Consider the following 11,893-nt stretch of genomic DNA (forward strand, 5'->3'; position numbering starts at 1 on the left):
GAACTAGCAAGGATTGTCAAATATGTACTTCCCTTAAGTCGCTTTTCAGAGATTAGCATACCTAGATCAGACAGTAATTTAGGCTGAAACATTCAGCTGTGAAATCTTTAGGCAGGATTGCTACTTTCTAACCAAAATCCAAAAGTATCTAATGTCAGACTGTCAACATCAGTCCGTTCAGAAAGCATACCTAACAGGGGCATCTTGTCCCTTGGGTGAAAACAAACTTTTGTCAGTCTAACTAACCTCATGCTGAGCAGACAGGCATTCTTACGCCAGTAGTATAAAGTGGACACTTTTTATTGCTGTTGTCTCTTAAGGTCTTTACTACTCACATGCTAAAATGTTGATGTATCTGTTTTTGTGCTTGTTGTCGGGGTGATTGGAATGTTCAGCGGTGATGTTCATGTCGGATGTACAACGCTGCACTTCCTGTTAAGAAAACAATTACATTGAAAAAGGCAGATGAGTGCAAAACATTTTGTCTGTCTCATTTTGCAAGCAGCTCATTCAGAACACATTGAAATGGTGGGTGTAATTGATTCTCCTCACCCATGAGAATTCTTTCAGCATAACACTGCTTAAACATATCCTAGTTCTATTAAGGATATTGCCTGGTTCCCAGTATCTGATATAAGTCCATGGTGATTACAATTCATTGTGGTGCAACCCCCCACCCACCCACCGCTTTCCCATCTATCTAGAGCTCCCTTAATAGCAGCCAGAATGCGACACCAATGTGGTCACAGGCCTTTTGCTAGCCATTTGCCCAAGGCTTAATTGTAATTAGAGCACTTTCAGAAGCAGGAAAAACATAGCCAAAATAGCAACTCTGCTCTTAAATAAAAAAGGGGTCTGAGCAAGTTTTATGCCATATAGCAACTCATAGTCATAACTTCCTAGGTCTGGTAGAGGAGCGAGTGCCTACCTAGGAAAAACAAAGCCGTACAGTAAGCCCACAACTTATAGGGGGGTTACACTCTGGGGAATCGCCCCTAGAGCCAAAAACGTGAATAGTCAAAACGCATTGGGTGCAATGGCAAGTAGGATTGCAGAAGTCTTTTCCCCCAGATGCCCGTCCACTTTTTGACCCCTTTTTAATTTTTGTAAAAAAATTGTTTGCCAAGCACATAAAACTGAATGCACAAGTTAAATGCACATAAGCTGCGGAGTGACTGTACTAAAGAAGTAATTGCAATGTAGAAGAGACTGAATTTACAGTGTTTCACAGGGGCCCAATGTGAACAAGGGTCCCAATGTATCATTAGTTAGTCACCAAAATAGACAACCAAGGGGGTAAAGTGAAGTGAATAATGCAAAATAATCAAAATCAGCACATCAACATAATGAAACCACCTAAATTGTGACAACTCAAATATATATAGCCACAGCAGGTGCAGTAACCTTCTAACAGTTTGGCTTCACCTCTAAAGGCGTACTCCTCCATTGTCTCTAGACAGACAGATGCCAACACACACACACACACACACACACACACACACACAAACAAACGTGTGTTAGTTTCACTTCCCCCCTTAAGATTTGAGTGATTTCTTTTATCACGTTCCACATTGGTCAGTGTTTACTTTGTAGGCACTGTCTGTCTTCAATGCTTTTTTGTAACTTTAAATAATAATTAAAATCTGTTAACGTTTTGATATTAAATAATATCAAAAAGTGTTAAGTTGGACAACACAGTGATTACACAGTCCTACGTTCCTCTTAGTCAGAAATGTCAATTCTGCCGGTTATTTTAAGTGTCCTAATTACATTTTAAAGATATTTTTATAACAATGTAACATTGTTGCTTCTTTCTAGGGCATTTTCTCAATGTATTTAGCTGAATTTTATCTAAAAGCTACTTCGGCAGGGTTCCGTCAGTGCCATCCGTTTCCCCTGTCCTCCCAAGGGTTACAAGATGCCACACTGTTTCATACCCCAGGCTTCACGTGTTAATACAGGAGCATCCTAATAAGGGAAGTCATTAGTACAGCACAGCTGCTGCAATGATGGAGTAGGAGCTAAGTGACAGAGAAATGTTAGTGAAACTGCAGATGTAGCCAGAGTGCAGGATTAATACAAAACTGTCATAAAGAAGTGACAAGCCAATTCATTGCCCTCCCTCCTATCTAGCCCCAAAACATTTACATTTTTTGGAAATCCAAAATATCACAAGTCCAAATATAATTAGAGACATTTAGACTCATAAAGCAGTGGCATTTGTTTTTTTATGGTAAGCAAATCCCCATAGTTGTCCAGAAGAAATAAAGAACAAACAAAGAAGCTGAAAGGGGTATCAGGTCTAATCCTTACATGGAATAATTGACACTTATGTCACTGGTTATATATTCTAGAACAGTGTTTTCACACCAGTAGTTCAACAGAGAAGGGATTCAGTGATTTAATCCAAAGGATATTTATAATTATCAACCATTAATCACTGTGCTGTTTCACTACCCTCCCACTTTTTACATGGTTCTGTAAGGTCTGCAGATTCTGATGATGATGCAGTCATCATCAGAAAGAACACCATCAAAAGAGCACCATCAAATGTGTGTGACACTTTACAGCAGGAGTAACCAACAGTGCCGTCCGGATGTTGGACTACAACTCCCATTATCCTCAGAAGCTGGGGTGATGGGAGTGCTGTTCAACAACATCTGGAGGGCACCACATTGGCTACTCTGCTTTATAGGCTTAAAATGAAAGTCTCCAGTACAATTTAATGACGTTCTATGAAAAAAAATAGCGATCCAACTTTATCTTAGCATGTATTGTAGAAGAAACATGAATGAAGCCAGTGAGGATTCAAACTTGCTGTAAAAAACACACGCTAGCATATTAGAAATAGAATTCAGTCCCTGTTATTGAATGACCTACCATAAATTTACATAATGCACATAAATTGGATCAGTTGCCATTACATCTTGAAGGACCTTTCAGGTGGGACTGGTTTCTAAGGTCAGTAACTTTAATTAACCTCACTGATGTTTAGGGTTTATGGTTTTGTCTGCCGTACTGCAACCTCAGTTCAGTGGCAGATTTATATATATGTGCAGTGTGCACAGAATGGCCCCATGCAGATGAGGACCCTACAAGTTATCCGTATACATTGTTAACTGAGCAGATACCTCTGAAACGACTACAAAAAGTGAACGGTCATTGTTGAATTCTAGTAGCTTAGTTTGTTGCATTTCCCTCATTCTTCATTTCCCTGCTCCTTGATTAAGGTCAGTTGAGGTTGGTTCATTAGAATGACCAGGGCTTAGTCCTATGAAGTTAAATGTCAAGCAATTTTTTTAAAAAAAAGTTTTCCTCAGAAGCTCAAAGCTATACATTTTCCTGTCCCATACATCTTTCTACAATCCATTTGTATGTAAAAGGATAAGGGAGACATTTCCGCCAATCTCCCGTTCTTTGGCTAATCAGTTTTCTGCACCACTCAATCTGAGTCCAAAAGTTTTGCTATGGCTTGCAAGTTCCACCCGCCTGCCTCCAATACAGGCAAAGAGGCCATTGCTATCAAGCAAGCAGTACCCAGAAGGGTCAGAGGAAAAAGGCGGGAAACTGCAGCAGAACATCAAGGAGTGCAATATTTGACCCATCAAGCATTAGCATACCCACTGAATGTGAAGCTGAAATCTATGGCTGCCTAACACCAGTGATGACCAGTCCAAGACTGACCATATGAAATGGGAGAGTTCAGCACTGATGGTCCCACTGGGTGGTTATCATGGCCCATCAGGATGAGAAGCATGTGGGGAAAGGATAAAAATAGCACTCCTGCTTGTTGTAGTTCTGGGCAGGATGTGCCAACTCTCCACTACTACAAACATCTTCCTCAAGTCAAAGAGGTAATTCAGTGGCCAAGGGGTGGTCCCCAATAACCTGGAGATCCTACCATACAAATGAAGGAACAGAGGAAAGGAACAGCACAGATCAAGGGAGGGAAGGAAAAAAATACATACACTGACAGGAAAAAGCAAGAAGACAGGAGAGGAGGATGCTCAAAACTAAACACTTGTAGTACAAAGAGGAAACAACCTGGGGGGGGGGGGAGTGATTTTGAGAAGAGAAACAGGCTGAAAGCATTAGCCCTCACTGGCAGCAGGTAGGGTTAGGTGAAAGGACTGACTTCTCCTGCTTAAGAGGAGTCAAAAGGCTTGAGAAGACCCTGCCTGATCCCTCTAGTAGATGTCATACCACTTGAGGAATGCCTTCCATTTGGATCTGACAAAGTTAAGAAAGTAAGGAAAGTTGCTTCTTCACTATGAACTGCCGTTTCATTTATAGATGATTTGGGCCGACTCACAATGAGTTCAGAAGACATGAGTCAGGTGCTAGGTCACATATTAAAATTACATTTGTGGGCTTTCAGGGAATAACCATCAACTCAAGGAGAAGGAACTAGCAAATACTCTTGGTTTTTTGGCTAATGTTTGAGTAAGAACTGTATGCATTCTAGAAACATGAAAGAGCTTGCATTGTCATGCTTAATTTATACAACCTGAATCTATGTCTTGGCTTGCTTTCCTATGTGTTTGTTCTTACATAAGGAGGGAATCCTTATGGTGTTCGGTTAGCAACTACAGCTCAGACCCTAAGGAACCAGGTACCTTTTATATCTGTCCTGACACAAAACATTTTAAGATGTCAGATGAAGTAGAAACATGCCATGTTTATTTAAACTACCCCTAATTTAAATAATTGGAATAAATACGACAGAAATCACAATCCAGTGGATTTTGCATTTTGGATTTGAGACTCAAAGGTTTTTATATATTTTTAAAATGGAAACTGCACTCCAGGCGGTTTAAAATGTTAGCTGTGCTCTAGCTTAGGTAAAAGCAGGAGTAGTTAACCTGTGACCTCCAGAGGATGCTGAACTTCCATCATCCCTGGGCCCTGGCCACACTGGCCTCAGCTGATAGAAGACACAGTTCAGCAACATTTGGAGGACCACAGGCTGAGCCACCCCTGGTTTAAAGCCAGTATCTAAGGAGATTACATTTAGTTATCTATTTAGTAATATTTATATACCATTTGATCAGCAAAAATGTCTAAGCAGGTTACATTACCATGTGCTGTGATTACCTTACTAATTCTTAAAAATATATAGAAATATTCCAATCATCCCAAATTTCTAACAGTTCAAATGCAGGACCACTGGAGTATAAAGCAACAATGGATTGTCTATTTTAGGATTCTGAAGGGAAAGCTTTCTGGCAGGACTGCACTAGATCATTCTTTTTCCTTATTCATTTTTTTTGTCTCACTGGTTCATATGACATTCTCAGCGTTTAACTTCCCAAAACGCTAATTTTGTTTAAAGATGAACGGTTACGGTTCTTATTATTTTGTCCACTGGAATGTATTGTCGGCAACTCTGGAATCCAACACACTTGGTTTTAATCAACCTTTAGTCACAGTTAAAACTCTTCTGTGTCATTATGGCTAATTTAGCTTTTAATTATATTGTCCGTGCTACCACTGATTGGGATTTAATACATCCAGGTTTAATGACTCATTCATTTTCAGTGTCCCTCTGAAACAAGTTGCTGATTAGTTTTATAAACTTCAAATATTCTTTCGCTAAATTTATGTGTAAAATCCAATTGCTACACGTCTGATAATCCAACATAATGAGCTAGAAATTGCTCCGGAATGGCTGATTGCATAGACATTCTGATATAACTTCAGACAAGTGAACAAGTTACGACCCTGAGAGCAACATCATAATATGGTTTCCCTGTCAATTGAAAAGAACTCTGAGACAAAAAAAAATTAAGCAGTAAAATCTATACTTGTAAGAACATGCAAATGCTTCCCTCTCCAATTTGTAGCTATGCAACAAGGTTCTGTTTGCTTTCTTGTGCACTGAACTGTAGAAAGGCTATTTGGAAATTTCAGAAACCACTCAATAAATAGATGCAAAGTGCAAGAGTCTCTTCTACAGGCCTCTGTGGCCCAGCAAGACCTAATTCAAACAAAAGCCAAGCTTGTGAAGCTGCAACAAGTTTAATGGCAAAGCAAAGAAAGGGTTGGGGCTAAACTAGGGTGGATTAGCAAAAGTAATCACGCCCAGCCCAGGTGAGAGCTAGCTTCTCATAGGGCTTTATTTTCTGTCTGATACTTAGGGACAATTGTGTTACAAATCCTGGGATGTAAGAATGTGAGAGGTGTGTGAGAGTGCCCTCCCCCATCACTGTTTTTCTTGCCTTCCAACGTGTGGAGGGTGACTGACTGCAGCAGGGAGTTTCTTATATCTATGGGGGCTTCTTGAATGTTTTGGGAAATTGAGGTTTCCAAACGCCCAGGAAGCACCCATGAATACAAAAAGCTCCCTGCTGCAGACAGTTGCCTCTCCTAAGTTGGTAGGCAAAGGAAACCATGCTGGAGGGAGGGCAGAACTGGCACACTTGCCCTTTCTGCTACACACACACACACACACACACACACACACACACACACTGCTCTTTTCCAGAATTTGTAACACCTCCATGGTGTCTGTAGAAAATAAGACAACAATGACTCTACTATGGAAGTAGCGAGTGAGTTCAGTTGGAATAATGTTACAGCTAAGCAAGCTGGGTTTGGGAGAGTGCGAATGATGAAGATGGGTAAGGGTATTTAATGACATCCACACCTTGTTGGATCAGACTGAAGTCTGTTCAGTTCAGCCTATGTTTTCAGTAGAATACCATCCAGATGCCCTTGTGAAACACAGAGGGATAGATGGAGACAGTTCCAATCCCTTTGTACTCAACACCTCATAATCAGAGGTATACATCGTTTATAGATTCCATTTTAACAATAGCAGTTAAAAGTCTTCTATAAACTCATTTTTAAAATGTAGTTGTTTCATCTCTCAGCTTTATCACGTTCTTCCCACACTACAATGTGGAGGAGATACTAATGCTAACTTAGATACTAATGCTCCTTGCTAATGTTGCAAGGAGTGCTGAGATAATGTATGCGAAGGATTTTTAATGGGCTGAAGAAGGAGTAGGGCACCTAGTGCCCTCCAAAGGTTACTGTACTGCCACTGTCTCATCCTTGACCTTTGGCTGAGCTGGCTGGGGCTGATGGGAGTTGAAGTTCAACAACATTGAGAGTGCTAGAGGTTTTCCAACCACTTTTCTGAAGCACTATGGGCATGCTTATGAGCAGCATTATCTTTTAGCCACCACTCTTTGGGGATCATCTGGTATTATTTTAAAAAAAGGAATTAGTCAGCCATAAAACTATTGCTCCTGTGGAAGCTATCAAGTGCAGAATTATTCCACCAGATTTTGTGGACTTACAGCTGTTTTCTTAGCGTCTTTTTTGGGGGGGGGGAGACATTGAAGATTTTTGAATGTATGTGGGGGGATAGCTGCATTGCTTGTTTTGGGGTCAAATTCCAAGTTGAGGGCTGGATCACAACCCTTGTGCTTCCACAGGCAACAGACAAGGCTAGGGAGATTATATTTACCACTGCTAATCTTTCTAGCAGAAAAAATGCCCAACCCACTAATGAATTTGAGGCAAACAAAATTGTATGGGTTCCAAAATCCAATACATATTATGCTATTATAAACATTCCATGCCAGCACTTTGGGGATTTCCTTGCTTAATCCTCTTTCATGAGACGTGAAGGACAGAACTAAGAACAACCTCCTCCTCCCAATATTCAAGTAAAAGCCTGCTTAAAGTTCCCAAAGGGGAAGATGGGGAGAGGGATCTACATTCGTAGGGTTGAAGAGTCTTCTTACATTTAAACTCCCTAATGGCATGATTGCCCAAATCCTCTACTAGGTTGCCAAAATGCAGGCAGAAAATATTGGAGCTCAGTAATACATAAACAAATAAAGGATAACTTCTAAGTTAGAGAGCAGGAGAAGCAGTGGAGCCCCAAATAAAGACAAATATTCTGCCACTACTCTGTTAAGTGTTAAGCTTTTGAGAGTAAATCTAGGACACAGAACATTCTATCGTGCTTTTTCTTCTTCTATCGTGATTTATGAGGAAGAAGGAGACATCTGCCAAAGGATCCCAAGAGGAGACACAAGTTTGCATGATTGTAGAACCATCCATGCCATGTTTTTTCCTTCCAATTTCCTCCTTTTTTCCTATTTCAGTCCTGAACACCAACCCCTTCATTTTTGTTTAAGGGGGTTTCCATGTGGGCAACTTATAAAGCACAGATCTACTATAGCCCAGTTCCAGCACACCGTGCCTAAATCAATGTCCCAGAGATGTCATCAGACTTGATGAAGATATGTGAATAGGGGTGGACAGAAAGGTTTATCAGTGGTTCTTGTCATCTGATTTCCAAGGCAATTATTATGGGAGGGCATATACAGACAAGAATACCATCTAAGGGGGAAAGCACCTAAGCTCATCATGGTGGACTTTAACAATCAGGCAAGGTGTCTTAAGGTTATTTCGCAAAGAGAGTTTGAATGAGAATAGCTCTGTGCTATAATGCATTACCAAGACTCATCTATTGCTGACAGAACTACTGTTCTGGACTGAGGTAAGGTATCTCTTGTCATGTCCCACATTGTCCTGGCAGAGCCAGCCCAGAATTGGGCAGGACTTCAGAAAAAGTACAGGTATCTGTTGCTGGTCCTAGTTCTCGTGGGGTCAAAGAGAAGTCAGCAGATATGAATAACCATTCCAAGACCACCTTCATGGAAGGTAAGGGTAAAGGTACCTCTGCCCGTACAGGCCAGTCGTGTCCGACTCTAGGGTTGCGTGCTCATCTCACTCTAGAGGCCGTGAGCCGGCGCCGTCCGAAGACACTTCCGGGTCATGTGGCCAGCGTGACGAAGTTGCAGCTGGTGAGCCAGCACCAGCGCAGCACATGGAAACGCCGTTTACCTTCCCGCTGTAAAGCGGTCCCTATTTATCTACTTGCACTTAAGAGTGCTTTTGAACTGCTAGGTGAACAGGAGCTGGGACCGAACGACGGGAGCTCACCCCGCCGCGGGGATTCGAACCGCCGACCATACGATCGGCAAGTCCTAGGCACTGAGGTTTTACCCACAGCGCCACCCGCATCCCTTTCATGGAAGGTACTTCACTTAATAAGGTGGCAGGTTTGGAGGAAACAATGCAACCTGACTGATATACTCCCCCCTCCCCCGAGAATAGCTCCAACAAGATCACACCCATGAAGAAAGATGGCAGCATGTCTGAGCAGAAACCCAGAACTGGAGGTGCAGTGTTCATTTGGTAGGATGAAGTCAACTATCCCTGAGAGCCACCCATTAAGTAGGATCCAGATTCCTCACATGTATAATATCAGGGTCTGATATCAGGCCAGGAAAGGGTGGGAGAGAAACACCAGCTATGAAGCTACTCATTTGGGGCTACCCAGCACTGAAGCAACATCTAAGCTTCCTGTATTCTGCTCTTTAATGGACAGACTCCCTACTACCTTGGGCAACCGGATCTCTGACTTTTTATTCACGTCCCCTTGACAACTTGAATATCAAACGAAGGGAAAATTCACAGCTGATTTTCAATTGTGACTGTTCCAAGAGGGGTTACCTTGGTGAGAAGCAATTAGGAATGTGGCAAAGGTATAGAAATCAGATGGTATCCCATGTCTGTCATGGGGAAGCCTAAAAATAGTGGCCTATGTGAAGGATAGCCAACATTTCCCAGCAGCCCCAGCCAGTACGGCCAATGATCAGGAATGATGGGCGTTGTAGCACAACAAGATATGGAGGGCACCACATTGGCTTATGCAAATCCCTTATGGGTTCATTCCACATATACTTTGTGGGAGTGAAGAGATTTTGGCTTTAAAATAGGAGTTTAAAAATTATTATACTTCCTTTAAAAGAGATACCCAACTTCAGAAATCAAAACTAATAGGCAAAACAATATTTACCGGGTAAGTAAGAGGCAACAAGGGCACCCTGAAGCATTCTGAAAGGCTATTTCAGGAATATATCCCTCTGCTGCACAATGCAGACAGAAGCTGCCTCGCTTTTTGTTAATGGCAGCGATTTCAGAGACAGATGAAGCAAAGCCTACTTTAAGTCGGTGCAAGTTTACAGATGTGTAGCTGATTATTTTGAATAATTAAATGGTGTCAAAACCAGCTGTGATGAATAGCACTGGGGTCTCAATTCATAAATAATTGAGGAGGCAGCATTGCATTTGATCATTCCCATCAAATTCTGCTCTCCCGAGGATAAATGTTTGTCCTGAATACCATCAACATTGTTAAATGCCTCAATATCCCTGTTCAGTCATCCAGCCAACAGTCAATTTAACTAAATCACTTTTAACACCTCGCACAGCCGCTGTCCTCATGAATACGAAATGCTTATGATTGGCACAATAGGGTTCCCCCCCCTTTATTTTGGTTCGGTTTTTGAATTATCAGACAGTGCGCCTCATTGCAAAGGCTATTACCAAAGGGCAGCAATAAGAGGCTTGAAAGGGCCATGCTGAAGAAAACGGCTGCAGCCTTAGCTTTGTTACACTGAGGAAAAGGGTGTTCAGCATCAAAGCAGCCATTTTGTGCCAATTTCTTATTAGTAAATACAGCTGCTTTTTATGACTCAGTCATGACATTTTTAACACTTGGTTGCTAAAGCATGTCATGGCCCCCAAACCATATTTCTCTCCTCTCACCCTGGCGAGATGGCACAACAGCTGCACACTATTTTTGGCTGAGAGGGCTGGGAGAGCCCTCCTTTCTGACAGTACTTTCAAAGCTCCACTGTGATCAGGCTGAAAGGAATGCGGGGAAGCAGAACGGTTAATACTGGCTTTTGGAATAACTGTTTTAGCTTATTAGAGCCTGAGTCTGCCACCATCATTAAGCATGAAACTGTGTTTATGTAAGCCACACGGGTCTGTAAACCCACAGAGTGCCCGCGACCGTGACTTTGTTGCGCACACAGCTGCACAGCTATCAGCATTCCTGTATTTAAACATCTTCTTCCACTGCCATTATTTCTGTTTCAGTCCCTAATACTGAGCTCTCCATTTTACTGTTATCACAGTTTTTATATTTATAAGATTTCTTTCCCAGACTTCACCATAAAGTCCCAGGATAGGTTACAACAATATAATAATAAAAGCGGGGAAATTAGTTTACAATCACAAAACAAGTTACTCCTTACACTCACTTCAATATGCGGAACTTGCACTTCTACAGGTGCCATGCAATATTAGTTCTGAATTTGCAAAGAGTCATTCCTTTAGTGTTTCTAAACCATCTTCAAAGACCTGTTGTGCAAATGGAAGTCCTAGCACAGGGCTGACAGGGCCCATTAGGTGAATCCTACCCAAACGAGTCTGTGGGCATTGCAGTCACAGTCTCTTTCCTCCTTGCTTGTCTACTAGGAGGCTAGCAGTTGCAAGGTTCATGAAATCCCACCGAACATCCCACATATAATTGTTCATTACAGACTTTGGGCTGCTTTGTCTTCCATTCTGCCTCTTTCCCAATCAGCAGATGCTCACAGGCATTAGGACTTCTTCTACCCTTCTTTTCAGAGGATCACTTGAGTGCAGTTGGACCTTCGCTCTTCCAAGGCTGCTTGAGACATTTAAATTAAAGACCACAGAGAAACTTCAAGCGCTTAAGGCTGTAAACACGTACCTCAAAGTCTTCTGAGAATCCATGCTGGTTGTTGGCATACAGTTCACTGATATGCTTAACAAACTGTTTGACAGGAATAGCTTCCATGTCATCTGAAAAATAAAAAAGATACTCAGCTCTACAATTAATATTTTCTAACAATAACAATTGTCCTATAAAGTTAGGCAATAACATCTCTACCTAGATGCTAACAAACAGTGTGCGAAGATGGTTTCACATGCCTTCACAGCTGATACTGGCCCCACTGATGTTGGTGCAAACAATGCTCAATTTCTGTATTAT

The 11,893-nt window shown here is 41.7% G+C and overlaps 1 protein-coding gene and 1 long non-coding RNA gene across 5 annotated transcripts in view; one reads left to right on the forward strand and one right to left on the reverse strand.

Annotated features, from left to right (window-relative positions):
• The window catches only part of PTPRG (protein tyrosine phosphatase receptor type G), a 521,921-nt gene that overhangs the window by 29,105 nt on the left and 480,923 nt on the right, over positions 1-11,893 (reverse strand). For all 4 annotated transcript variants that reach the window (XM_081901339.1, XM_081901337.1, XM_081901336.1 and 1 more), the window contains exons 15-16: positions 11,612-11,703; positions 336-432 (exon numbers count right to left, since the gene is read on the reverse strand). In XM_081901339.1, the coding sequence (XP_081757465.1) occupies positions 336-432; positions 11,612-11,703 (189 nt within the window). The remainder of the gene's footprint in view (positions 1-335; positions 433-11,611; positions 11,704-11,893) is intronic.
• LOC309365375 lies at positions 7,860-10,103 on the forward strand. Its single transcript, XR_014166072.1, has 2 exons — positions 7,860-8,682; positions 9,060-10,103. It is a non-coding gene; the product is annotated as an uncharacterized lncRNA (long non-coding RNA).

This window comes from Podarcis melisellensis (genome assembly GCF_964234715.1).
Source record: "Podarcis melisellensis genome assembly, chromosome: 2".
In the NCBI taxonomy this organism is placed as follows: Eukaryota; Metazoa; Chordata; class Lepidosauria; order Squamata; family Lacertidae; genus Podarcis; species Podarcis melisellensis.